Source organism: Molothrus aeneus, chromosome 26 (assembly GCF_037042795.1).
Source record: "Molothrus aeneus isolate 106 chromosome 26, BPBGC_Maene_1.0, whole genome shotgun sequence".
Lineage (NCBI taxonomy): Eukaryota > Metazoa > Chordata > Aves > Passeriformes > Icteridae > Molothrus > Molothrus aeneus.
Genome location: NC_089671.1, coordinates 436,013 through 461,914, shown reverse-complemented (window position 1 = coordinate 461,914; position 25,902 = coordinate 436,013). Strand labels below are relative to the sequence as shown.

The 25,902-nt window shown below is 58.3% G+C and overlaps 1 protein-coding gene across 1 annotated transcript in view; it reads left to right on the top strand.

Annotated features, from left to right (window-relative positions):
- The window catches only part of DNAH17 (dynein axonemal heavy chain 17), a 33,624-nt gene that overhangs the window by 6,489 nt on the left and 1,233 nt on the right, over positions 1-25,902 (top strand). The window contains exons 20-79 of the mRNA XM_066565938.1: positions 11-152; positions 389-611; positions 689-805; positions 924-1,010; positions 1,234-1,386; positions 1,762-2,010; positions 2,246-2,368; positions 2,584-2,931; positions 3,011-3,102; positions 3,242-3,368; positions 3,572-3,724; positions 4,452-4,577; positions 4,695-4,802; positions 4,923-5,054; positions 5,345-5,505; positions 5,848-6,004; positions 6,253-6,357; positions 6,761-6,918; positions 7,468-7,606; positions 8,111-8,338; positions 8,491-8,628; positions 9,130-9,262; positions 9,447-9,574; positions 9,666-9,814; positions 10,024-10,306; positions 10,396-10,569; positions 11,140-11,347; positions 11,442-11,607; positions 11,690-11,792; positions 11,949-12,096; positions 12,199-12,290; positions 12,465-12,626; positions 12,708-12,872; positions 13,018-13,209; positions 13,651-13,917; positions 14,346-14,507; positions 14,989-15,222; positions 15,417-15,581; positions 15,676-15,771; positions 15,864-16,081; positions 16,291-16,498; positions 16,683-16,798; positions 17,064-17,256; positions 17,358-17,593; positions 17,889-18,005; positions 18,496-18,700; positions 19,639-19,803; positions 19,930-20,070; positions 20,211-20,381; positions 20,516-20,638; positions 20,773-20,966; positions 21,075-21,223; positions 21,330-21,457; positions 21,693-21,920; positions 22,425-22,616; positions 23,183-23,362; positions 23,693-23,875; positions 24,231-24,413; positions 24,618-24,761; positions 25,251-25,476. Coding sequence (XP_066422035.1) covers positions 11-152; positions 389-611; positions 689-805; positions 924-1,010; positions 1,234-1,386; positions 1,762-2,010; positions 2,246-2,368; positions 2,584-2,931; positions 3,011-3,102; positions 3,242-3,368; positions 3,572-3,724; positions 4,452-4,577; positions 4,695-4,802; positions 4,923-5,054; positions 5,345-5,505; positions 5,848-6,004; positions 6,253-6,357; positions 6,761-6,918; positions 7,468-7,606; positions 8,111-8,338; positions 8,491-8,628; positions 9,130-9,262; positions 9,447-9,574; positions 9,666-9,814; positions 10,024-10,306; positions 10,396-10,569; positions 11,140-11,347; positions 11,442-11,607; positions 11,690-11,792; positions 11,949-12,096; positions 12,199-12,290; positions 12,465-12,626; positions 12,708-12,872; positions 13,018-13,209; positions 13,651-13,917; positions 14,346-14,507; positions 14,989-15,222; positions 15,417-15,581; positions 15,676-15,771; positions 15,864-16,081; positions 16,291-16,498; positions 16,683-16,798; positions 17,064-17,256; positions 17,358-17,593; positions 17,889-18,005; positions 18,496-18,700; positions 19,639-19,803; positions 19,930-20,070; positions 20,211-20,381; positions 20,516-20,638; positions 20,773-20,966; positions 21,075-21,223; positions 21,330-21,457; positions 21,693-21,920; positions 22,425-22,616; positions 23,183-23,362; positions 23,693-23,875; positions 24,231-24,413; positions 24,618-24,761; positions 25,251-25,476 — 9,993 coding nt within the window. The remainder of the gene's footprint in view (positions 1-10; positions 153-388; positions 612-688; positions 806-923; positions 1,011-1,233; positions 1,387-1,761; positions 2,011-2,245; positions 2,369-2,583; positions 2,932-3,010; positions 3,103-3,241; positions 3,369-3,571; positions 3,725-4,451; positions 4,578-4,694; positions 4,803-4,922; positions 5,055-5,344; positions 5,506-5,847; positions 6,005-6,252; positions 6,358-6,760; positions 6,919-7,467; positions 7,607-8,110; positions 8,339-8,490; positions 8,629-9,129; positions 9,263-9,446; positions 9,575-9,665; positions 9,815-10,023; positions 10,307-10,395; positions 10,570-11,139; positions 11,348-11,441; positions 11,608-11,689; positions 11,793-11,948; positions 12,097-12,198; positions 12,291-12,464; positions 12,627-12,707; positions 12,873-13,017; positions 13,210-13,650; positions 13,918-14,345; positions 14,508-14,988; positions 15,223-15,416; positions 15,582-15,675; positions 15,772-15,863; positions 16,082-16,290; positions 16,499-16,682; positions 16,799-17,063; positions 17,257-17,357; positions 17,594-17,888; positions 18,006-18,495; positions 18,701-19,638; positions 19,804-19,929; positions 20,071-20,210; positions 20,382-20,515; positions 20,639-20,772; positions 20,967-21,074; positions 21,224-21,329; positions 21,458-21,692; positions 21,921-22,424; positions 22,617-23,182; positions 23,363-23,692; positions 23,876-24,230; positions 24,414-24,617; positions 24,762-25,250; positions 25,477-25,902) is intronic.

Below are 25,902 nucleotides of genomic sequence, written 5' to 3'. Positions count from 1 at the left end.
CTGCACGAAGAGGTGCTGGAGTTTGAGGAAACCAGGGTGTTTGGGGGGTGGCTGCAGAGCGACTGCCGCCCCTTCAAGAAGGCGCTGCTGAGCGCCATCAAGGGCCACAGCGTGGTGCTCCGGCAGTACCTCGCCCAGCACGTCACCAGCAGGTAGGGCCTGGCCAGCCCTGGCACAGGGACAGGGTGCTCCCACTGGGTGAAGCCCGGCTAAGCTGTGGCACAGGCACCACTGTGTGCCAGGGCAGGGCTGACCCAGGGACAGCCCTGGAGGTGCAGGTTCCAGGGGAAGGTTCCAGGCACCTTCAGGGGTGGGTTTCTGGGGGTCATGGCCTGCAGAGTGAGCCCCAAGCCCCAGGGACACCTGGTGAGCATCACTGTCCTCTCAGTCTTGAGGAGTTGCAGAATTTCATCAAAGAGTCCACTGCCGGCTTGAGTAAACCTCTGGAGGAGGGAGACTATGAAGGACTGGTGGAGGTGATGGCGCACCTGGCGAAGGTCAGGGAGAGGCAGGAGGCGACCGACATGATGTTTGAGCCCTTGAAGGAGACGGTGGCGCTGCTCAAGACTTACGGGGACAAGATGCCGGAGGAGATCCACCTGCTGCTCCAGGTGGGCTGTTCGGGCATGGGGGCCGGGCAGGGGCTCCCTGGGGCCAGGCTGGTGACCCCAGCTGGTGTCCCCTGCAGAAGCTGCCCGAGAGCTGGGACAGCAACAAGAAGCTGTGCCTGCGGGTGGCGGAGAGCGCGGCGCCCCTGCAGGCGGCCGAGGCCGCCATCATCCGCAGCAAGTGCCAGGACTTTGAGGTGCCAGCTGGGGCGGGGAGGCAGCTCCTGGGCAGCTCTGGGAGGACTCTGCTGCTTCTCCCAGCTGCCGGATCCTGGCTGCCCTCACGAGCCCCACGCTCCCACTGCTCCCACACAGGTCCAGCAGCTCGCCTTCTGGGAGAGCTTCCAGGAAAATGCCCCTTTCTCATACACAGAACCAGAGCCCTACGAGTCACTGAACAGGGTAAGGAAGGGGAGGACACCAGGGCCACTGCTGTCCCCACTGGCCCTGCCTGGCCACCCCTGACACTGGGTGCTGGGGAGGGGCAGCTGCTCCAGGTCTGGCTCCAGCTCCCAGGCTGACAGGGAGGGTCTGGACCTGCAGCAGGGATGGAACCTCTGCAGGAACAGAGACATGTCCCTGATGCACAGTCCCTGGCTGACACCTTTTCCTTTCCTCCACCCAGCAACATAAGAGCATCACGGTCTTGGAGAAGGAAATGGAAGCCCTGGCCACGTCAGCTGCACTGTTTGAGGTGTCAGTCCCAGAGTACAAACAGCTCCAAATGTGTCGCAAGGAGCTGCGCCTGCTGAAGGACCTCTGGGACATGGTCACCCTGGTATGTGCTGTGCCCTGGGAGCAGGGCACAGGGCCCAACCCTGCTTCCAGGCACAGACTGGACAGCAGGCTGCTCGTGGCTGGCATGGGCACCCAGCACAGGGACCCAGTGCAGGTACCTGGCACAGGCACCTGGTGCCAGCTGCCATTGCCAACCAAAGCTGCAGAGCTGTTGCAGCTTTTCAGAGAGCTCATTGCCATCAGAGGGAGGATGAGACATGGGGCAGGTTGTTACTCTTAGAGCAGGTCTGCGTGGTGTGTGCATGAGTGGGGCCCTGTGGGCACACAGGGCGTGCAGGCACTGGGTAAACTGCTCCTCTGCCCGGGCAGGAATGCCTCTGCTAATCCCATGTTGTGGACATGTATCCTGGTCCAGGTGAACCTGAGCATCGCCAGCTGGAACACAACCAAGTGGGCAGAGCTTAATGTTGAAGATATGGACATTGAGTGCAAGAAATTTGCTAAAGACATCCGGGGTTTGGATAAGGAGGTGAAGGGCTGGAACGCGTTCACGGGGCTGGACAGCAGCATGAAGAACATGATGACATCCCTGCGCGCCGTGAGCGAGCTGCAGAACCCAGCCATCAGGGACCGGCACTGGCAGGAGCTCATGCAGACAGCCAAGGTGCTCCCGAGCCCTCCTGCCCATCTCTGGCCCAGGAGCCTCCAGCCCCCGGCCCAGGAGCCTCCCCAGATCCACACCCAGCATGGGAAGGGGGCCATTAGGTTCAAATCTGGCCACGTGCAAATATTTGTGTGGGGTCTCTAAACGTGGGTGTTAAAGAGCTGGTCTGGGTGAGCTGCTGGACTCCTCTCTGTGGAGGGGAGCCCACGGCCCAACCACGCTGGTTCTGCTCCAGGTGGAATTCACCATGTCCGAGAACACCACCCTGGCGGATCTGCTGCAGCTCAACCTACACAAGTTTGAGGAGGAGGTTCGCGGCATTGTGGACAAAGCGACGAAGGAGGCTGGGATGGAGAAGGTAAAGGGGGCTCAGCTCCTCCCCTGCTTTGCTAGACCCCTGTGCCAGTGTGACTCCGTGGCTGCCAGTCCCGTGTTCCGGTTCCTGGGGCCCACAGGGAGCACACAGAGCTCATGGAGCCATGCCTGGAGCCGCCACTCCTCCGTCCCCCTGCCTCCCCACAGGGGCTGGGCCCTCACCACCGCCCCCAGCTCACCCTCCTGCCCCAACCACAGGTGCTGAATGCCCTGGACACTACTTGGGCAGCAATGGTGTTTGAGTATGAGCCCCACGGCAGGACCCAGCTCCCACTGCTCAAGATGGATGAGGTGCTCATTGAGACGCTGGAGGACAACCAAATGCAGCTGCAGAACGTGTTGGCATCCAAGTACCGAGCCTTCTTCCTTCAGAGGGCGCAGGACTGGCAGCAGAAGCTGTCAACCACTGACACCGTTATCAACACCTGGTTTGAGGTACAGAGGAAGTGGAGTCACCTGGAAACAATCTTCATAGCATCTGAAGACACACGAAGTCAACTGCCAGAGGAGTCAAAGAAATTTGACACCATTGACGAGGATTTCCGAGTGCGAAGCCCATTCCCCCTCTCCTTTTCCCTGCAGCTCTCTGCCACTTTGGGGTGGCTGAATTGTTTTTCCTCTTCAGGATCTAATGGCTGATGCAGTACAAACTCCCAACGTGATTGAATGCACCAACAAGCCCGGGCTGCACACCAAGCTGGAAGCGCTGCAGGACAGGTAAGGATCCTGTGATCCTGGTGAAGCATTTGGGAGGCCAAAGGAAGGGTTGGTTCTCCAAAGCATCAGCAAGGCAAGGACTGAGCAAAGGGTAAAGCTGATATATGGGGGTTAATGCAGGTTTTCCTGTTTTCTTCAGGCTGGCAGTCTGTGAGAAGGCCTTGGCTGAATACCTGGAGACCAAAAGATTGGCCTTTCCCCGGTTCTATTTTGTCTCCTCTGCAGACCTACTGGATATTTTATCCAAGGGGACCGAGCCCCTTGAGGTATAGGCTGTGTGTGAGCATGGGGCTGAGTCCTGTGCCATTTCCCTTGTTTGAGCAGTTTTAGAACATTTTTCACTCCTATGGGCAGACCACCATCCCTGCTCCACCTTCCTGAGGGTGCAGTGCCCAGGGAGTGCTCAGGGGTAGGTGTAGGTAGCTCTGCAGGTGACGGGGTCCTGACAGTGGCTGTGCTCTGCTCTCAGGTGTCCCGGCACCTGACGAAGCTGTTTGACAGTTTGGCCAAGCTGAAGTTCCAGGAGGACGCAGACAAAAAGCCCCTGAAGGTGGCCCATGGGATGTTCAGCCGGGATGGGGAGTACATGGACTTCGATGCAGACTGTGACCTGTCTGGCCAGGTCAGCTGAGCCTCGTGGAGGCTGGGGCAGGGGGCAGGCTGAGGACGGGCTGAGCGTTTTGCTGGTTTGTGCTCTAACAGCCTGGCAGGAGTATAAAAATGCAATTACAAAGATTTTTGGCCAAAAGCCCTAGAAATGGCAACTGCATTGTAGGTAGAAAGCAGCACAGTGGTGTGAACCTGCTCAGCCTCCCCATCCCTCAAGGGATGCAGGGTGCTTACCCCTGGGCTGTTTGCCCTCAGACCACCCCCATCACATCCCATGGGATGTGCCCTGCAGGACTGGCACCAGGCTCTCTCTGTGGGCACTGCCGTGTGCAGGGGAAGGTTTGTGGGATGTGCCCTGCAGGACTGGCACCGGGCTCTCTCTGTGGGCACTGCCACATGCAGGGAGAGGTTTGTGGGATGTGCCCTGCAGAACCAGCACTGGACTCTCTCTGTGGGCACTGCCGTGTGCAGGGGAAGGTTTGTGGGATGTGCCCTGCAGAACCAGCACTGGACTCTCTCTGTGGGCACTGCCGTGTGCAGGGGAAGGTTTGTGGGATGTGCCCTGCAGAACCAGCACCAGGCTCTCTCTGTGGGCACTGCCGTGTGCAGGGGAAGGTTTGTGGGATGTGCCCTGCAGGACTGGCACCAGGCTCTCTCTGTGGGCACTGCCGTGTGCAGGGGAAGGTTTGTGCAGCCTGGCAGGGCTGGAGCCCGCTCAGCTTTGCTGGTGTGGCCCTCAGGTGGAGGTGTGGCTGAACCGGCTGCTGGAGCGCATGCGCTCGACGCTGCGCAGCCTCATGCCCCAGGCCCTGGGCACCTACGAGGACAAGCCACGGGAGGAGTGGGTGTTTGACTACCCAGCCCAGGTGGGTGCTGCTGCATGGGCCCTGAGAGGGGCAGAGAGCCCCGGGAGGCACAGGTGCCCACCCCGAGCCACAGCAGGTTCCTCTTCATGGCTGCCTTGTCTCCATGGTTTGCTGCAGATCGCTCTCACGTGCACCCAGATCGCCTGGACCACAGAGGTTGGAGTTGCCTTTGCGAGTCTGGAGAAAGGTTATGAGAATGCCCTGAAGGATTATAACAAAAAGCAGGTTGGCATCTTCTGCACCCAACCTGGAGCTGGCCTGAGCCTCTCTGCCAGGCCAGGAGTCATCGAGAGGTGGGCAAATGAGGGCATCATCTCTATGCCTAATGTTTCTGTCCTTGCCCAGATTGCTCGGCTGAATGCCCTGATTTCCCTGCTCCTTGGGAACCTGAGTGCTGGAGACAGAATGAAGATCATGACAATCTGTACTATTGATGTCCATGCAAGGGATGTTATAAGCAAAATGATCCAAACAAAGGTATTTGGTACCAGAGGGAATTTTTGGTGCAGCATCCCTCAGAACTCTGGAGCACGGTTTCCTGTCATTCCATTACATTCAGACTGGGCACCTCTGTTGGTGGGTGTGGGCTGGGCTGGGCCGTGGGGAGGGATGGTCCCCACGCACCCCAGCACGGCCCTGGGACCCCTTTGCCCCCTGTCCTAGCGCTGGGAGGTGGCGAGCAGCCCCGAGCAGGGTGTGTGGCTGTGCCAGCGGGCCGGGGCGGGCAGTGCCAGCGCCCCCAGCCCCTACAGCCGGCTGCTCTGCAGGTGGAGACCTCGCAGGCGTTTGCGTGGCAGTCCCAGCTGCGGCACCGCTGGGACGATGGGGAGAAGCACTGCTTCGCCAACATCTGCGACGCGCAGCTGCGGTACGCCTACGAGTACCTGGGCAACACGCCCCGGCTGGTCATCACCCCCCTGACCGACAGGTGAGGCTCGGCTCCCCCGCCCCTGCCCCGGCCCGCTCAGCCCCGGCCCTCCCTGCACAGGTGCCACATCACATCACCCTGACCCAGTCCCTGCACAGGTGCTGCATCACATCACCCTGACCCAGTCCCTGCACAGGTGCTGCATCACCCTGACCCAGTCCCTGCACAGGTGCCCAGGTGCCACATCACCCTGACCCAGTCCCTGCACAGGTGCCACATCACCCTGACCCAGTCCCTGCACAGGTGCTACATCACCCTGACCCAGTCCCTGCACAGGTGCTACATCACCCTGACCCAGTCCCTGCACAGGTGCCACATCACCCTGACCCAGTCCCTGCACAGGTGCTACATCACCCTGACCCAGTCCCTGCACCTCTACATGGGGGGGGCCCCTGCTGGCCCTGCGGGCACCGGGAAAACAGAGACCACCAAGGACCTGGGCCGGGCCGTGGGCATGATGGTCTACGTGTTCAACTGCTCCGAGCAGATGGACTACAAGGTAGGCACAGGATGGGGGCGCCCAGGTGAGAACCATGGGGTGTCTGGGACGAGGGACCCTTTGTTTGGGAGCCCGGGGGAGCCTCAGCAGGGAGGCTTTACCCTGTGGGGAATTGCCCTCAGGAAGAGCACAGTCCGTAAGGCACGAGCAGCTCTCAGCACTTGAGTTCGGTCACCAAATTCCCCATTGCAGCTGTTGTGAGGGATTGCAGTGCCTGAACCCTACCCCTCTGCTCTGTTTCTCTCCAGTCCTGTGGGAACATCTACAAAGGACTTGCCCAGACCGGCGCCTGGGGCTGCTTTGACGAGTTCAATCGCATTTTGGTGGAGGTCCTGTCTGTCATTGCGGTGCAGGTGCGTGCTGTCCCCACAACACAGCGGCACCGGGTGCCAGAGAGACTTCCCAGCTCACGTCCTGGATGCTGCCCCAGTTAAACCTGGCTCACAGCACAGTTTGCCGCTGTTGTCTCCACTATGTCCTGTTTGGACACAGGGTGGGGGGTGGAATCCCAGCAGTGCAGGGGATTTGGGCACAGTTAAACCTCACAGTGCAGCTGTGTCCATCCTGGTGACCTGTAACCCCCAGCTCTGCCATCACCTGGCACAGGGAGTTGGGGTGATTAGGAAGGAGCTGGTTGAAGGGCAGCTCTCCTGCTGCTATGGCTTCAGCAAGACATCAATATTATTCCTGGCAAAGCCAAACCCTCAGGCTCACCTTGGGGAGCAGTCAGGGCCAACACCTCTGCTCACCTGGCAGGTAAAATGTATTCAGGATGCAATCCGTGCCAGGAAGAAAAGATTCAATTTCCTGGGGGAGACCATCTCGCTGGTCCCATCGGTGGGGATCTTCATCACCATGAACCCTGGCTACGCCGGGCGCACAGAGCTGCCCGAGAACCTGAAAGCTCTGTTCAGGTGGGTCAGTGCCAGCTCTGTTCAGGTGGGTGCCAGCTCTGTTCAGGTGGGTCAGTGTCACTGCAGCCCTTCCCTCTGTGCTGGCACTCCTGTGCCACACCTGTAGCACCCTCAGCCGAGGGTGGTGGCCCTGGTGAGAGGGAGCCCTTGGCACCACGGGACAGTCCTGTCACTCCCCAGAGGTGGCCAGGCAGGGTGAGCTGGGCTGCTCAGCAAGGGGAGAGCACACTCAGGTTGGTTGCCACCCTCAACTAAAATCCAACAGAGAGTTGACCAAAAGGTGGTGAAGCACTGGAAGGGGAGGCACAGGGATGCTGTGGAGCCCTGTCCTTGGTGAAACTCAGCCTGTGACTGCAGAAGGGCTGGCGTGCCCCAGCCTGGTGGGACATGAGCCCTGCATGGAGAAGGAGTCTGGGCAGGAGACCCCAGCAGGTGTAACTGCAGCAGCCGAGTGTTCATCACACGGGAAACCTGGGGGCAAACCCTGGGAGCTGTGGGAGGGTAAGGACGTGGTAAGCAGCCCTGACAACTGCAGCTGCTCCTCTCTAGACCCTGCGCTATGGTGGTCCCCGATTTTGAACTGATCTGCGAAATCATGCTTGTGGCAGAGGGGTTTCTCGATGCCAGGCTCCTGGCAAGAAAGTTCATCACTCTCTACACGCTCTGCAAAGAGCTGCTGTCAAAACAGGTAATTAACAATATCACACAGTGCTGGCTGGGAGAGGAAAGAGTCCATTTGATCCTCAGAGCTGACACACTGTGGTGGGATTGCTGCTGGTGACACACAGAGTGACAGTTCTGCACAGCTCAGGTCTATGGCTGGACCAGACCCACTTCTACCAGGTGCATCACATGGCACCTTTCTGCCCTAAGGAAGGAATCAAGAAGCCCAAAAGTAGAATAACAAGGAATTAGAATTAGGCCAGTTGAGGCGAGAGCATTCAGATATTATTCATCTCAGGAGAGGTGATTTACACTATAAACGTGCCTCCAAGAAGGAAGTCAGGTTCCCAGTTCCAAACCACCCCCATGACTGCCAGAGGCTTCTCCTGTAGATGAGCTCAGTTTAGGTCCAGCCCAGTGGGTGCCATGTGGATGACCTGGCTGATGGACAGGGTGTTCCTCTGCAGTGCTGTTTGAAGCAGTTCTCCCTCACCAAAGGGAAATGGTGATTCTCTGCTTCCTGTCACAGGACCACTACGACTGGGGGCTGCGGGCCATCAAGTCTGTGCTGGTGGTGGCAGGCTCCTTAAAGAGGGGGGACCCCGGCTCTGCAGAGGACCAGGTCCTGATGAGAGCTTTACGAGACTTCAATATCCCCAAGATCGTGACAGATGACTTGCCTGTGTTCTTGGGGCTGATTGGAGACCTGTTTCCAGCACTGGACGTTCCCAGGAAGAGGAACCTCGAATTTGAGAAGGTGCAAGCCCGAGCAGGGCACCATCCCCAGAGATGTGCCAGTCCTGGCAGGATCCAGAGGCTGATGCTCTATTCAGTGCTCCTGGGAGCAGCCAGCTCATCTCCAGAGCCTCTCCAAGGCTGCTGGTGGTCAGTGCCTGCTCTCCCTCCCAGGTGATCCGTGAGGCCGTGGTGGAGCTGAAGCTGCAGGCAGAGGAGAACTTTGTGCTGAAGGTGGTGCAGCTGGAGGAGCTGCTCCAAGTGCGACACTCCGTCTTCGTTGTCGGCAACGCCGGCTGCGGCAAGTCCCAGGTAGGGCCAGACCATCCCGAGGACATGGGGCCCCTCTGGCCTTGGCCAAGCATATCCCATGGCCTCCCACGGCTCCTTGGTGAGGGCTGTGCGGCCCCCAGCCCTGCCAGAGCAGTGTTTGGGCAGAGGACAGCAGTGCCAGGCCCGCAGGTGCTGTGTGCCAGCCCTGCAGCTGAGCAGGTTTGGGATCACAGCTCAGGGAGGGACTGAGAGGGATACCCTGGGCAGAGCAGAGACAAAGACAGAGAGCAGACAGGGGCCCGCTCTCAGGATTGACCCTGGGCGTGCTGTGGAGCCGGCAGGATGGCAGACAGGGCTGGGGCAGGGCCTGGGCTCACACAGTGCCCTGTCCCGGGGCTGGCTCTGCTCAGGGAGCTCAGGGCTTTCCCGGCAGTCCAGGTGGGAGCAGGGCTCTGTGGCCCCGCCGCAGGCAGAGGCTGCTGAAGGCTGTGATTGCCCCGGTGGGATCAGCACTGTGGCTGCACCATCCTCTCTGCACAGGTGCTGAAGTCGCTCAACAAGACGTACCAAATGCTGAAGAGGAGGCCGGTCACGGTGGACCTGGACCCCAAGGCTGTAACCTGTGATGAGCTGTTTGGGATCATCCATCCAGCCACACGGGAATGGAAGGATGGTGAGACACCAGTGCTGTGAGCTCACTTTGTGGGATGTGAGATGCAATGGGAAGACTTTTCCTTGGGGCTCTTTCCTGGAGTGGGAGGGAGAAGGAATGTGTTTCATGGGAGCACCAATCCCACGTGTCCTCCAGCAAAGGGCTGTGTGTGGAGAGGAACAAGCCGAGTCTCTCTGTGGGGCAGGTCTGTTCTCCACAGCCATGCGTGACCTGGCCAACATCACGCATGATGGGCCCAAATGGATCATCCTTGATGGAGACATTGATCCCATGTGGATCGAGTCCTTGAACACAGTCATGGATGACAATAAGGTTGGTGCCATCACACCTCAGGGGCTTTGCTCATTTGTGATCTCGGGGGGACCAGCTCCAGACATCCCCCACAACGAGCCACTTCCCCCAGGTTCTCACCTTGGCCAGCAACGAGCGCATCCCCCTCACTCCCACCATGAGGCTCATCTTCGAGATCAGCCACCTGCGGACGGCCACGCCGGCCACCGTGTCCCGGGCTGGGATCCTCTACATCAACCCTGCAGACCTGGGCTGGAGCCCGTGAGCTGGGATGGGATGGGGTGGGATGGGACAGTATGGGTTGGGATGGGATGGGATGGGATGGGATGGGATGGGACAGTGTGGGTTGGGATGGGATGGGATGGGATGGGATGGGATGGGATGGGACAGGACAGTGTGTGTTGGGATGGGACAGTGTGGGTTGGGATGGGATGGGATACTTGCTGCAGCCCTGTTTGTCTCTCCCACAGCATTGTGGCCAGCTGGATTGAGACAAGGACAGAGAAGTCTGAGAAGGCTGCTCTGATGATCCTCTTTGACAAGTACCTGCCACCATGCCTGGAGAAGCTCAAGTCTGAGTTCAAGACAATCACCCCCGTTCCTGACGTCACGGCCATACAGACAGTTCTGTCCCTGCTGGAATGTTTTCTGACACCCCAGAATGTCCCACCAGACTCACCCCGGGAGCAATACGAGCTCTTCTTCGTCTTCGCCTGCATCTGGGCCTTTGGTGGGGCCTTGTTCCAGGACCAGGTACAGCCAAGGGACTGCCCAGCACCTGCCACCCTTCTCTGCATCCCATCCTGTGGCAGGGGTCTGAGTGTCTCTGTTTTGTCCTCCAGCTGGTGGATCACCGCCAGCAGTTCAGCAAGTGGTGGCTGTCAGAATTTAAAGTCATCAAGTTTCCTAATCAGGGGACAGTTTTTGACTATTACATTCATCCAAAAACGAAGACATTCAGTCTCTGGGATGAAAGAGTGCCAGCGTTCGAGCTCGACCCTGACATCCCCTTACAGGTATTTCCCACAAGCACTGTGTTTATCTGGTTTGACTGTCACTCCACAGTCTTCCCCTCAGTAATGTGTGGAGCATCATCAGGATTCAGACTGGTAGCACCCATCAAACCTGATGGCTTCCAGTGGTTCTCTTTACCCCACAGAAGCCTCAGGCTCCATGTCTCCTTTACCTTCAGATTAACCTGCAGCTTCAGAGAGTCTCACAAAATATCTGTGACTATTGCCTGAGTGCAAAATGTCCTTTAGCACTCCATTTGTGTTTCCTGCAGTGGCATCTTGCAGGGGTTATCTAAGCTATCAGGGAAAAGGGCGAGGAGCTGTGGCTGTGTGGTGGTTTCAAGAGCTGTCTGTGTTGTTCTGTGTAATAACTTGGTTTTGGTCAGAAAGTCTTCAGCACGACAGAGCACACCGGAGGTGTTGCTTTAGAGAGGGACCAGGTTTGCCTGCAGAGAGCACCATCTGTTGGAGCTGCCAGGAGCGCTGTGCAGGGCTCTGGCACGCTGCCCCGACAGAGGATCCTGCCTCTGCCAGTGCCAGGGCAATGCAGGGGCTGACAGAGCCTCTCCCCAGGCAGCCGTGGTGCACACCACAGAGACCATTCGCCTCCGCTACTTCATGGACCTGCTGATGGAGAAGCAGCGGCCGGTGATGCTGGTGGGGAACGCAGGGACGGGAAAGTCAGTGCTGATGTGGGACAAGCTGGAAGCACTCGGCACAGATGAATACCTGGTGCAGTCTGTGCCCCTCAACTTCTACACAACCTCGGCCATGCTGCAGGGTAAGGCTCGCAGAGCCAGCAGCTGGCCCCACACTGGGCTGTGCAGCAGGGTCCTGCAGTGCTGACCCCCACCCACCTGCTCCTCTCGCTGCAGCCGTCCTTGAGAAACCCCTGGAGAAGAAATCAGGGAGGGTTTTTGGCCCACCTGGCACCAGAAGGCTGATCTACTTCATCGACGACATGAACATGCCAGAGGTGGACAAGTACGGCACCGTGGCACCACACACGCTTATTCGGCAGCACCTGGACCACGGGCACTGGTGGGTGCTGGAGGGGCACGGCACGAAGGGGGGAACCTGTCCCCATCCCCGGGAAAGTGTCACAGTGCTGGTCCCCACCCAGGTATGACAGGAACAAGCTGACCCTGAAGGACATTCGCAACTGCCAGTACGTGGCCTGCATGAACCCGACCGCGGGCTCCTTCACCATCGACCCACGGCTGCAGGTGTGCAGGGGCTGGGGCACGGCTCTGCCTGGCACATTCACCCTCCAGGCACCAAAGCCCAGAGGGTGGAATGGGGCAGGGGACCCTGCAGTGCCAGCTGGCTGCGCCAGCCCCTGTTGGACAAAGTGCCCACGTCCATTTGTGCCCTTTGTGCAGCGCCACTTCTGCGTGCTGGCCGTGTGCTTCCCCAGCCGCGAGGCTCTGAGCACCGTGTACGGCACCATCCTGCAGCAGCACCTGGCCCGCCACAACATGCCCACGCCTCTGCAGAAGATGCAGCCCAGGCTGGTGGCAGCAGCGCTGGGTGAGCCTTTGCCACACTGGGGTGGGACGAGCCCCTGGGGAATGCACTGCTCGGGGGTCTCTGGGGATCTGGAGCCTGCTCACCACCCTGTCCTGCCAACAGCCCTGCACCAGAAGGTTGCCTCCAACTTTCTGCCAACAGCCATCAAGTTCCACTACATCTTCAACCTGCGGGACCTCTCCAACATATTCCAGGTATGGGAGAGCTGTTCCTTCTAAACCATCCTTGTTCCTCCCTTTCCTGGTCCCACATCCTTGCAGCATACCGTGTCCCTGAAAAGGGCCTTGGCCTCTCCCCAGAGCAAACCTTTGCAATCAGCTCTGAGCAGCACTAAAATAACCCCAAGGGCTGCGGGCTTTGTTTGTCAGGGGCTGCTCTTCTCCACCCCTGACTGCCTGAAAGCCCCCGTGGACTTGGTGCGTCTCTGGCTCCACGAAGCAGAGAGGGTGTATGGAGACAAGCTTGTCGATGAAGAGGATCAGTACAGCTTCAAGAAGGTGATGGCCGACATCAGCAAAGCCTCCTTTCAAGTGAGTTGTGCTGAAAAGTAGGGTGCTCCAGCCCAGTGGTGCCCCAGAGCTGAGCCCCACAGCTGGAATTGCCTCTCCCAGGAGATCAATGAAGAGCTGATGTTCGCCAAGCCCAACATCTACTGCCACTTTGCCCAGGGCATGGATGATTTCAAGTACATGCCAGTGACAAGCTGGGCATCCCTGAGTGACCTCCTTGGGGAAGCCCTGGACAACTACAATGCGGTGAATGCAGCAATGAATCTGGTCAGTGCCTGTGGCAGGCAGGTCTGCCCTGAAAATGTGGGACTGCAGCACTGTGCTGCTTGGTTGGGTTGGTGCATTATGGGGCACTCACTACTCTTTCTGGCCTGATCCAGAACACCAAACCTCCCCCTCCTGTTTTCTTCAGGTGCTCTTTGAAGACGCAGTGTCTCACATTTGCAGAATCAGCCGGATCTTGGAGTCTCCTCGGGGCAACGCGCTGCTGGTGGGGGTGGGAGGCAGTGGGAAGCAGAGCCTGGCTCGGCTGGCAGCTCACATCAGCAACCTGAGCGTGTTCCAGATCACGCTGAGGAAAGGCTACGGCATCCCAGACCTGAAGGTAGGAGCAGCTTTGGACCCTGGCTCAGTTCCACGTGCTTGGGGCTGGGTCCTGCACTGGCAGTGACGGCGCCTGGGGGGGCTCACCAGGTTCTGCTCTGCTTGTGACGCTGCGTTTGCACACGAGGAATCCACAGGTGACACCCCTGAGTCCTGCCCCAGAGGCCCACAGTGCTTCCCCAGCCAGGCAGGGGCAGGAGCTACTGGTGACACTGGGGGTGGTGGTGTGGGCAGCCCTGGTGCTGGACCTGTGCCTGGGCAGAGCACCTGGCACCAGCTCCTTCCCAAGGGCTCCTTCCCAAGGGCTCCTTCCCAAGGGCTCCCTTCCCAAGGGCTCCTTCCCAAAGGCTCCAGGGCAGCCCACGGCTGCTCCAAAGTGGTCTCTTTGGAGAACACCTCGTGGGGGTTGAACTGGGGGGATGACAGTTTCTCTCTCTCCCAGCTGGACCTTGCCTCCCAGTACATCAAGGCAGCTGTGAAGAACATCCCCGCCGTGTTCCTGATGACAGACTCCCAGGTGGCTGAAGAATCATTCCTGGTTGTGATCAATGATTTCTTGGCGTCTGGGGAGGTGCCAGGCCTCTTTCAGGATAATGACATGGAAACTATCATCGGGTCCATGAGGCCTCAAGTGAAGTCCCTTGGATTGGAGGATACAAAGGAAAACTGCTGGAAATTATTTATAGAAAAAGTCAGGCGCCAGTTGAAGGTGGGTGTTTGCTCTCCAGGTTGATTTGTCTGTGCCCCTGATTTGCCCCATCCAAAACCTCTTTGCAACAGAACACTGAGGTTTCATCCCAGGATGGTGGGTTTAGGCAAAAGGTGTTGCCAGAGACTCCCCAGGTGCCCCCAGCGCCAGAGGCACAGGGCAGAACAGCCCTGTATTGACCTCCCTGGGGGCACAGCAGAGCAGTGGCTTCCATGGCCACAGGCCATGCTGGGCACTGCCAGGGACACCCACAGGAGCACTGAGCTCAGCTGCTGACTGCAGGCACCAAAGGGAACCCTGTTCCAGCCCTGGTGAGAGTCAATGGGAAGGCAGCAAAGCTCAGGTCTGCAGTCATGTGGAGCCCCCAGAGATGCTGCCCCCGCCCTGGCAGCAGGGACACCCCCTCAGGCACCGCTGTTCTGCCCCAGGTTGTCCTCTGCTTCTCCCCCGTGGGCTCCACCCTGCGTGTGCGGGCCAGGAGGTTCCCAGCTGTGGTCAACTGCACGGCCATCGACTGGTTCCACGAGTGGCCCGAGGACGCGCTCGTGTCCGTCAGCAGCCGCTTCCTGGAGGAGACACCGGACATCGAGGTGAGCTGGGAGTCCGGGCTGCACTGGGCAGTGAACTGCTCCTCTGCTGCTCTCTGTGTTTAGTGTGCCCAGGGATGGGGGCCTGGCATGACCCAGAGGGCTGGCAACAGCAAGCTGGGAATAGGTCTGGGATAAGTTTACAGCTGGTTCCAGTGTCAGAGCCTGCAGCCTGTGCTGTGCTGGTGAGGATGAACCCTCCCTTTCCATTCTGTCCTTAAAACAACACCCTCACAGGTAACAGCCCAGGGGCAGCAGCTGGTCCCCACACAGGGATGTCAGGGACAGAGCTGGGCATGGGAACCAGCACCACTGCCTTCACCACCAGCTCTGTCTCAGCTCTGCGTTGTGCTGCTGATGAAAGGGGTCACTTTGCTCTGGCCTCTGTGGCTGCACACAGAGCCAGCCTTGCAGGAGGGCTCAGTGCAGCCTGCACACCACAGCCACCTCCTGCAGCAGCTCCCTATCTGTGCTCTCTGTGCAGCCAGAGGTCAAGGCCTCCATCAGCCAGTTCATGTCCTTCGTCCACACAAGCTCAAAGGAGATGTCCAAGATCTACCTGGCCGTGGAGAGACGCTATAACTACACCACGCCAAAGACCTTCCTGGAGCAGATAAAGCTCTACCAGAACCTGCTGGCAGATAAAAGGAGCAACCTCTCTGGCAGCATCGACAGGCTGGAGAAGGGGCTGATGAAGCTGCGGAGCACAGCATCACAGGTGCCTGCCCACAGCTGCTCCTGTGCATCACGCCTGCTCGGGGTCTGGCACAGGGGGAGAGAGCAGGCACATCCCTGCAGGATGGTCACAGTGTCTGTAACGTCCCCAAGCCCCGTACTGAGACACTGCTGCTCCACCAGGCAGAGCTTGGCAGGATCAGCCCTTTTATCTGCTCTGTTTCTTCCCTCATTGAGGTGGATGAACTGAAAGCCATGCTGGCAGTCCAGGAGGTAGAGCTGAAGCAGAAGAATGAGGACACAGACAAACTGATCCACGTGGTGGGCGTTGAGACAGAGAAGGTCAGCAAGGAGAAAGCCATTGCTGATGAGGAGGAGCTGAAGGTCGAGGCCATCAACAAGGTGAGAAGCGCTGAGCTGGTGTCCAGCGTGGGACAGGGCAGCGTGAGCTCTGTGGTTACAGCCACTTACCCCATGCCATGTGCTCCCTCCCCAGATAGTGGCTGAGAAGCAGCGAGCCTGTGCGAGTGACCTGGCAGAAGCAGAGGTGGTGCTCTCGGCCGCCCGCGAGGCCCTCGACACGCTCAACAAGGTGGGTGAGCTCTCAGGGGCAGGCGGGTGCCCAGCCAGGGCCGGCAGCCCTGGGCCAGGAGGATGCTCAGTGGCCCTGTGGTCCCTCCCCAGTACAACCTGACAGAGCTGAAGTCCTTTGGGGCCCCACCACCAGAGGTAGTGAATGTGATGGCAGCTGTGTTGATTCTGACGGCCGAAAACGGCAAGATTCCGAAGGACAAGAGCTGGACAGCAGGAAAAGTCAAGATAGGAAAAGCAGACACTTTCCTTGCAAGCTTAAAAAACTATGATGGGGAAAACATCCCTGAGGCGTGTCTCAAAGCATTTGAGTGAGTCCATGGCTGGTTCCTGCCCCTTCACAGCCCCTGCCACCAGCTGCCCTGGCAGGGAGGCTGGGGGGCGCAGAGCCCAGCAGGGTTTGGGGACAGGAGCGGGATGCAGGCGCTGGCCCTGCTCTGCCACCCAGAGGCAGCCCGAGCGCCGGGAGGAGTGGGACAGCTGCCGGCAGCTCCTCAGCACGGCTGTCCTCCCGCTCCAGGCCCTACCGGAACGACCCCAGCTTTAATCCCGAGTTCATCAAGTCCAAGTCAACGGCCGCGGCAGGGCTGTGCTCCTGGTGCCTCAACATGGTGCGCTTCTACGAAGTGCACTGCACGGTGAAGCCCAAGAGACAGGCAGTGGCTGATGCTGATGCCGAGCTGGCAGAGGCGCAGGCGAGGCTGAGTAAAATTAAGAGCAAAATTGTGGTAAGTAAGCAAAATCCCCACAGCCCCCAGCTATGACCCCCTCAGTCACCAAAGGAGCAAAAGAACTCCGTGAACCCAGAGCCTGGCCCAAACACTGTGCTGGGCTGGAGACACTGCAGAGCTCTGGGACCATGGAGCGTCCCATCTGGGCAGGGAATAGCTCTGGGGCTGTTCTCTTCCAAAGGCCCTGAATGAAAATCTGGCGACTCTCACTGCTCAGTTTGAGAAAGCCACAGCAGAGAAGATCAAATGCCAGCAGGAGGCTGATGAAACCAACAAAGTCATCAACTTGGCAAACAGGTACCATGCAAACATTGGCTCTGAAGCACCAGGGCAGGCTGCTGCTCCCTGGCATTGCCTGGTGGCCCTGACACCAAGGCCATGGGAGCAGCAGAGCCCTCCATCCCTCCCCAAATTAAAAAATTCTGAGATTAATTGGGCCAGACATTCATGGGGGGAGGCAGCCATGGAGATGTTTGGTGACAAGGCCCCAGGTCACCATGGCTGAGTTGCCACCCACCCCTGGCCTGGTCACAGCACCGTCCCCATCCCCTCCTACCCCTAGGCTCGTTGGGGGCCTGGCGTCCGAAAACGTGCGCTGGGCAGAGTCAGTGGAGGATCTCAAAGAGCAGGAGAAGACGCTGTGTGGGGACGTGCTGCTGGTCTCCGCCTTCGTGTCCTACATCGGATACTTCACCAAGAAGTACAGGGCTGAGCTGCTGGAGAAGCACTGGGTCCCCTTCCTGCAGGCACAGAAGGTGAGGGGCGCAGGTTCCAGCCCAGAGCGCGTTCCCCCGTGCCCTGCAGCACCGGGGGCTCCCACGCCTCTGCCCCAGGCACCAACAGCCCCTCCCGGCAGGTGCCCATCCCCATCACCCCGGACCTGGACCCCCTCAGCCTCCTCACGGACTCTGCCGACGTGGCTGCCTGGAACAACCAGGGGCTGCCCAGCGACCGCACCTCCACCGAGAACGCGGCCATCCTGTGCAGCACGCAGCGCTGGCCGCTGCTCGTGGATGCCCAGCTGCAGGGCGGAAAGTGGATCAAGAACAAATTTGGGGAGGACCTGCAGATCGTCCGCCTGGGCCAGAAGAGGTGGGCCAGGGGCTGCGGGGTGGGCACAGGCCCAGGCTGCACCAGCCCCCCTTTCCCTGCCATTGAGGGGTGCAGAGTCAGGGCAATCACGTCCCCCATCAGAGCCAAGGGACCCAAGGGCAGCAGCCCTGGTGGTGTACCCAACACCTCCACAAGCTCTGTGGGGGTCTGGCAGAGCACAACAGGGTCCCGACAGGGCACAGTGGGTGGAAAGCACTCTGTGAGCACCCCACAGCAGCCCGAGCCCCCCACAGTGCACAGGCTTGCCATACACACCTCCCCTGTCCCCCCTCAGATACCTGGACATCATTGCCCAGGCGGTCTCTGAAGGACAGACGCTGCTCATCGAGGACATCGGGGAGACCATAGAGGCAGTGCTGGACCCGCTGCTGGGCAGGACCTTAATGGGCAGGTCAGCACACCCCAATGCTCAGGGGTTTCACCTGCCCCAAGCAGCCACTGCTGCCCCAAAATGCTGCTAGAAGCACCTTCACTGTGGGCAGCTTGGAGCCTGATCCTTCTTTTGCTTTGGCCACATCCCCAGTGCTCTCCAGTATGTCCCATGGAGGACATCTGTACTGAATGTGGCCTGGTCCTTGGCATCCAGCTCATTTAGTGACTCAAGGACTTGTTCCCTGGGACACCTGCCATATGGCATGAAAAGCTGGAAGGGGAACTGCACCCCAGATGCCATGAGGGGCTGTGGCAGGGCAGTCTCCAGCTCCTGTTCCTCCATCCTTGCCCTGCCAAGGCTGGTTTGGTACTTCTGCCCTTGCTGTGCCTTTTCCCAACCAAAGAAATTCATCCCAAGTGGCCAGGAACAGCACACAGGCTGAGGGCATCTGTCTGTGACGAGTTACTGCCCAGTGTGCGGGGATTAATTTGTTTAATTAACTGAACAGATACATTAGGATTGGAGATAAAGAAGTAGAGTATAACCAGCAGTTCCGCCTAATCCTGCATACCCGAAGTTTCAACCCGCACTACAAGCCAGAGGTGCAGGCTCAGTGCACTCTCATCAACTTCTTGGTGACACGGGAGGGCCTGGAGGACCAGCTGCTGGCTGCTGTGGTGGCCCGGGAGCGGCCAGACCTGGAGGCCCTGAAGGTACAGGGGCTAGAGGGGATGGTTAGAGGGGTGGGGAGGATCTGAAGGTACAGGGGCTAGAAGGGTTGGTTAGAGGGGTGGGGAGGATCTGAAGGTACAGGGAATAGGGGGGCTGGTTAGAGGGGTGGGGAGGATCTGAAGGTACAGGGAATAGGGGGGCTGGTTAGAGAGGTGGAGAGGATCTGAAGGTACAGGGAATAGGGGGGCTGGTTAGAGGGGTGGGGAGGATCTGAAGGTACAGGGAATAGGGGGGCTGGTTAGAGGGGTGGGGAGGATCTGAAGGTACAGGGAATAGGGGGGCTGGTTAGAGAGGTGGAGAGGATCTGAAGGTACAGGGAATAGGGGGGCTGGTTAGAGAGGTGGAGAGGATCTGAAGGTACAGGGAATAGGGGGGCTGGTTAGAGGGGTGGGGAGGATCTGAAGGTACAGGGAATAGGGGGGCTGGTTAGAGAGGTGGAGAGGATCTGAAGGTACAGGGGCTAGAGGGGTTGGTTAGAGGGGTGGAGAGGATCTGAAGGTACAGGGAATAGGGGGGCTGGTTAGAGAGGTGGAGAGGATCTGAAGGTACAGGGAATAGGGGGGCTGGTTAGAGGGGTGGGGAGGATCTGAAGGTACAGGGAATAGGGGGGCTGGTTAGAGGGGTGGGGAGGCCTGGGCACTGCGGAGGGTCTGGGCAGGGAGTGTCAGAGCTCCCCTCTGTGCCCGCTGCTGTTTGTTGGGAGCCAAGGAAGCCCCAGGCAGACCCTGCAGCCCCAGGTCCCTGCAGCCAGCACTGCCTGGGTGCACTCATCACCTCACCCTGGGCTGATGCTGGCACCCAGCAGGGCCACATCCCCCCTCCCTCGCACCAGCACCTTGGTGGCCCTACGACAGGGGACTGGTGCCAGCCCTCTGGTGGGATCTCTTGAGTGACCCATCCCTGGGTGCTGCTATTGCAGGCAAGCCTGACCAAGAGCCAGAACGAGTTCAAGATCAAGCTGAAGGAGCTGGAGGACTCCCTGCTCGCCCGGCTGTCGGCTGCTGGGGGAGATTTCCTGCGGGACACAGCACTGGTGGAGAACCTGGAGATAACGAAGCGCACAGCCAAGGAAATTGAGGAAAAGGTAAATGTGCTCGCTGGAGCTGGTGCCACAGACAGAGGGACAGCTCGGCTGGGCACCCAGCAGGAGGGTGGGCACTGCTTTGGTGTGTGACAGGGTTCTGGTGACACCCACCCCCTGCACCTCCAGGTAAAAGAAGCCAAAGTCACTGAAGTACAAATAAACGTTGCAAGAGAGAACTACCGGCCGGCAGCAGAGCGCGCATCCCTGCTGTACTTCATCCTGAGTGACCTCTGCAAGATCAACCCCATCTACCAGTTCTCTCTCAAGGTAGATGGGGAGTGAGGAGGGACAGAGATGTCTGTGGGTGGGACAGAGTTGGGGGAGCACAGAGATTCGGTGTTTCAGCTTTCATGCTGCTGACAAGACCCCAGCAGCCACAGGCTGATGCCTGCTGGGATCTTCCTCAGGCCTTCAACGGGGTCTTTGAGAAAGCCATCGAGCGAGCAGTCCCCAGCGACGACACCCGGGAAAGGGTGATCAACCTGACCGACCAGATCACCTTCTCAGTCTACGTGTACACTGCTCAGGGCCTCTTTGAGAGAGACAAACTCATCTTCCTGGCCCAGGTTGCCTTCCAGGTAATCCCTCCTGCTGTACGACAGGCATTCACGTGGCTTCAGACAGCTTGTTCTCTTACTCTGGTGCTGCTGTGGATGCTCAGAGCCTCTTGCCCCTCACACTGAGGCTGTGACACTGCACTCCCAACTCTCAGGTCCTGGCCCTAAAGAAAGAAGTGAACCCAGCAGAGCTGGACTTTCTCCTGCGCTTCCCTTCCAAAACCGGTGTCACATCCCCCGTGGATTTCCTGCAGAACCAGAACTGGGGTGCTGTCAAGGTGGGTCTGTGCAGTCACCCACTGTGCCAAGGCAATGCCAGCACAGTGCAATGGGTCTGGGGTCACCTGTAGGGGGGTCCCTGGGGATGAGCAGAGCCCAGGAGTGATTTAGTCCTTCTCTGTGGAACCTGAAGGCACTTTCAGAAATGGAGGAGTTCACCAGCCTGGAGAATGACATTGAGAGCTCAGCAAAGCGATGGAAAAGGTTTGTGGAGATGGAGGCACCAGAGAACGAGGTGTTCCCCATGGACTGGAAGAACAAGACAGCCCTGCAGAAGCTGTGTGTGCTGCGGTGCCTGCGCCCTGACAGGATGACCTATGCCATCAGGTACCTGGTGCCCAGCACAGGGCTCTCCTGCAAGAGCCCAGAGTGTCACCACTCCAGCTGCAACCAGGGACTGTTCCCATCTCACAGGATGGTTCTATTTTTCTATAGGAAATTTGTGGAAGAGAAAATGGGAAGCAAGTATGTGAAAGGAAGGAGCATTGATCTCTCTGAGGTGTACAAGGAGAGCAGCCCCTCCTCGCCCCTGTTCTTCATCCTCTCCCCCGGTGTTGACCCGCTGAAGGATGTGGAGGCTCTGGGTGAGGCACTGCCCATCCCAGACTGGCACCAGCCCCGCTGGCCAAGCAGCCAGAACTGCAGGAACCCACTCAGTGCTGATACTGACTGCAGACACTCCCCTCGCAGGGACGAGGCTGGGATTCACCATTGACAACGGGAAGATCCACAACGTATCCCTGGGGCAGGGCCAGGAGGTGGTGGCAGAGCACGCCATGGAGGTGGCAGCTGCCGAGGGCCACTGGGTCATCCTGCAGGTGGGTGGGGGCAGTGGGGCTCAGCACAGGGCACACAGCCCTGACAGCGACTGGGCACACCAGGGCACACAGTCCTGCCAGTCCAGGCACAGCATGCAGGGTCACCCCGCCGGCAGTGGCAGTGACACTGCCTGGGCTGGCTGGCTGTACCCAGCACCTTCTCCCTCTGGAGCCACAGCAGGAATCGGGGTGGGGGGAAGTGAAATTGTCAAGGTGCAGAGAGTTTCTTTTGCAGAACATCCACCTGGTGGCACGGTGGCTGAGCACACTGGAGAAGCTGGTGGAGCACCACAGCCTAGAAAGCCACCCCGAGTACCGACTGTTCATGAGCGCCGAGCCAGCGCCCAGCCCCGAGACACACATCATCCCGCAGGGGCTGCTGGACAACTCCATCAAGATCACCAGCGAGCCGCCCACAGGCATGCGTGCCAACCTGCACGGAGCCCTGGACCTCTTCAACCAGGTACCCCTGTACTCCTGGGGCTGTTCTGGGCTCCAGGTACGGCTCATCCCTTCCTGGGCTCCACAGGCTGAGCTCCACACCTCGGGGGTGTCTCTGCTCCCAAGGACACCGCACCTGGAGCCAGCCCTTGCCAGCACATCCTCCTGGAGTGCCCAGGGTCCCCCTCTGGCAGGGGTTTAGGGGTAACCAGAGCTGCCCAAGGGTTTCCAACACAAGGAAGTGCCAGGTTGCCAGTGCCTTTCCTGAGGCTGAACCTGGAGCTGCTGCAGCTTTGCCATGAACAAGTTGCCTCAGCTGTCAGCAGGGCATTAGGGTGTGAACTCCTAATTCCTTCATAAACAAATGAGAGCAAAACTTACCAACTAGGAAATCATTAAAATACAATTGTGTGCCTTTTGTTTCTAATGAACACTTTCTGTTCTCTTTTGCCTATGCATGTTCTTCATGAGAGGGGCATCTGATAGCAGTATTCAGCTGCAACCCACCCTCACTGTTCCTCTGCAGGAAACCCTGGAGCAGTGCAGCAAAGAGTCAGAGTTCAGGTGCATCCTGTTTGCCCTTTGCTACTTCCACGCTGCAGTGGCCGAGCGGCGCAGGTTTGGGACCCAGGGCTGGAACAGGTCCTACCCCTTCAACAACGGCGACCTGACCGTCTCTGTCAACGTCCTGCAGAACTACCTGGAGGCCAACGCCAAGGTGAGGGATGATGAGGGGACTGCTCCTCAGCACAGCACACGCTGCAACAATTGGTCTTGCTTAGAACATTCACCAGTTTGCAGCGCAAACATCATCTCATGAAGCCCAGGGTCAGAAGCAGCTCCTCCCCTCCTCCCTGCACGCTCAGGCAGGGGAAGGGGATGAGTACTCAGCCTGATTGAGATGGCTGAAAAAGGCATCAGGCACCAGCCAGGCAAGTGCCTACCCTGGCCCACCTGCCTGCTCCGACCCATGCCTTGGTGTTGGCGGGTGGTTCCACCTAAAAAGCAAAGCCCACCCCAAGAATGCAGGTGCAGTGAGCAGGGCTGAAGTCTCACCTTTAGACCTGCCCTCATGGATGTGATCAGTGCTGGTTGGAAAAAAGGCAGGATTCAAACCACAGATGGCTATGATCATAGTGGGACAAGGAGAAATCTGCTCCTCTTCCCAAGCCTCTGTGGGTCCAGGGACTGTCACCTCCCTGCACAGGCCAATCCTGGAGCCATCACTCTGCGGTTGCATGGGGAACTCCCAGGGAGAGTCGCAGCTTGAGCCTCTCTGTGCAGGTCCCGTGGGATGACCTCCGGTACCTGTTTGGGGAGATCATGTACGGGGGGCACATCACGGATGACTGGGACCGCCGGCTGTGCCGCACGTACCTGAGCGAGTACGTGCAGCCCGAGATGCTGGACGGGGAGGTGTCCTTGGCTCCAGGGTTTATGATCCCTCCCCGCATGGATTACGAGGTAAGAGACATTGCAATCTTCTCTAGAAAACCCCTGCTCTGGAAAAATGGGCATGAGCCCATGTTCCCTTCCCTCTCCCTCACCAAGGGGAATGTAGGGAGAGAGTGTCAGTCCCCTGGGAATGTGCAGAACTGCTGCAAAAGTAATTCCTGTGGTTGAGATGGAAAGCGAAAAACCTGGCTGAGACACAAGTTTAAAAAGGGCCTCTGTGCCCACGGGCAGGTGCTGTGAAGGGCCCCAAGAGTGGTGATGGGTTTTCAAGGTTGCAGGGAACTTTGGGCTCCTTTGCCTGCACTTCCAAGCTAAGGCTGGCCCTGACCCTGTGCCCAGGCCTACCACCAGTACATCGATGACAACCTGCCAGGAGAGAGCCCCCACCTGTATGGCCTGCACCCCAATGCAGAGATGGGTTTCCTGACCATCACCTCGGACAGGCTCTTCCGCACGGTGCTGGAGCTGCAGCCCAAGGAATCCGAGGCTGCCGGAGGCTCGGGTGTCTCCCGAGAGGAACAGGCAAGTCAAGTCCTTTATGGCAGAAATTAACTCATTTTTTTTTAAGGTGGGGGGAAGTAATTACTGTCGGAAAAAAACCTCTTAAGGGTGACAACGGAGAGGCTAGAGAGGGGAGGCAGATACAGGTCTGGAGACAACTGAGAGAGCAGGCCCATAGCAGGAAGGAAGGGGGTTCCAGCCCTACTACAGCTTTTTAAGACCCAAGAGAGATAATAGCAGAATGGAGTGTTAGTAACAGAGGAGGAGGTACAAAGAAACACCAGGGCAGAAAAAGAAAAAAATCTTACCAACTTAATTAATGGAATCTGCAGCACTTTTCTCTGGGCAAGAGCAGTTTATGGCATTCTCATTTCAGGTGAAGGCAGTCCTGGATGAAATCATCCAGCAGCTGCCAGACCCGTTCAACATGGAGGAGATGATGGGAAAGGCAAAGGAAAAAACCCCATACACGGTTGTAGCCCTCCAGGAGTGTGAAAGGATGAACATCCTGACCAACGAGATGAGGCGCTCGCTGAAGGAGCTGGACCTGGGCCTGCAGGTACGCAGCAGGCGCTGCCTGGGTCATTCATCTCCCAGGATTGCAAAGCCCTCTCTGCTGCCTTTGCTGCAGCTCCCACCCACCAGGCTGGGCCAGGTGCACCGGGCAGCCCCAGCCCTGTGCCCCCTGAGCCCACACACGTCCCTTGGGCTGTCCCAGCAGCGGCTGCAGGTGACACTGCCTGGGCTTTTCTCTTTCTCAAAGGGAGAGCTGACGATTACATCCGAGATGGAAGAGCTGTCAAACGCTCTCTTCTATGACAACGTTCCAGAATCATGGACACGTTATGCCTACCCCTCCCTCCTCACCCTGGCCAACTGGTACGCAGACCTGCTCCTGCGGATCAGGGTGAGCAGTGTGTGTGTGACTGCCAGAGCCTGGGGTGCCCAGGACTCTCCCCACCGCTGCCCTGCTTTATTGGTAACTGATTTATTTCTCAGAGTTAATTTAACCAGCCTGAAGTACCTGAAAAGGGCTGTTACTCCAGGAATGGGAGCACAAGTCTGACCAGGGTTCCCATTACAGTACATTACTGTAGCAAAACAACATCACCCCCCCCCCCCATTACAACCCTGGGTGTCCCATAAGAAATACTAATAAAACTGGCTTTGTTAAAAAATAGCAGCAGCATTTTCTGCACTATGAATTCAGGGTTTCAGCTTCATTGCTGCAGGGGAATCTGCTGCTTATTCCTCCCACACCACCTCCAGCCAGTCTCCATTCTGCAAGATCAGCTGAAGCTTGGCTTACACACAGCAAAGCATCAGCTCTGCCACAGTGTCCTGCAGCTCACAGCACGCTCTCCACCCTAAAGGACGCTGCTGGTTTATTTTCCAGGAACTGGAAGTCTGGTCAACAGATTTTGTGCTGCCTGCAACAGTGTGGCTGGCGGGATTCTTCAACCCCCAGTCCTTCCTCACAGCCATCATGCAGTCCACAGCCAGGAAAAAGCAGTGGCCACTGGATAAGATGTGTCTGGCAGCGGATGTGACCAAAAAAACCCGCGAGGAAATAACATTTCCCCCTAGAGAAGGCTCCTATGTGCACGGGCTGTTCATGGAAGGTAAAAACTGCATCTCTGAGGTGCTTCAGACACGGAGCAGGCCCAGCTCAGCCCTTCTCCCTCGTGCAGTGTCAGCACTTGCTGGCGGCAGCTCAGAGCAGGGAGCCCTGGGTGCACCTGGGTCCATCTGGGTGCCCCTGGGGCCCGGCTCAGCCGCCAGCTGAGGGCAGCACTGCCCGGATCACACAGCCTTTCCAAACCAGAGATTTGTGCTTCAGCAATTCAGGCTGCAGCTCCTGAACCCCAGGGCTCCTGGAGCTACAGGGCTCTAGTGAATACATATGTCACATTCTTAGTTGATGCTTGAGTAAGACAAATTGAGAAACTTAAATCCACAATAATTACTGCTAATGAGAGGGAAGGAGGCAGTTCAGCAGAGCAGCTGAGGGGTCCACTTGGACAAAAGCAGAGAGCACACAGGACAGC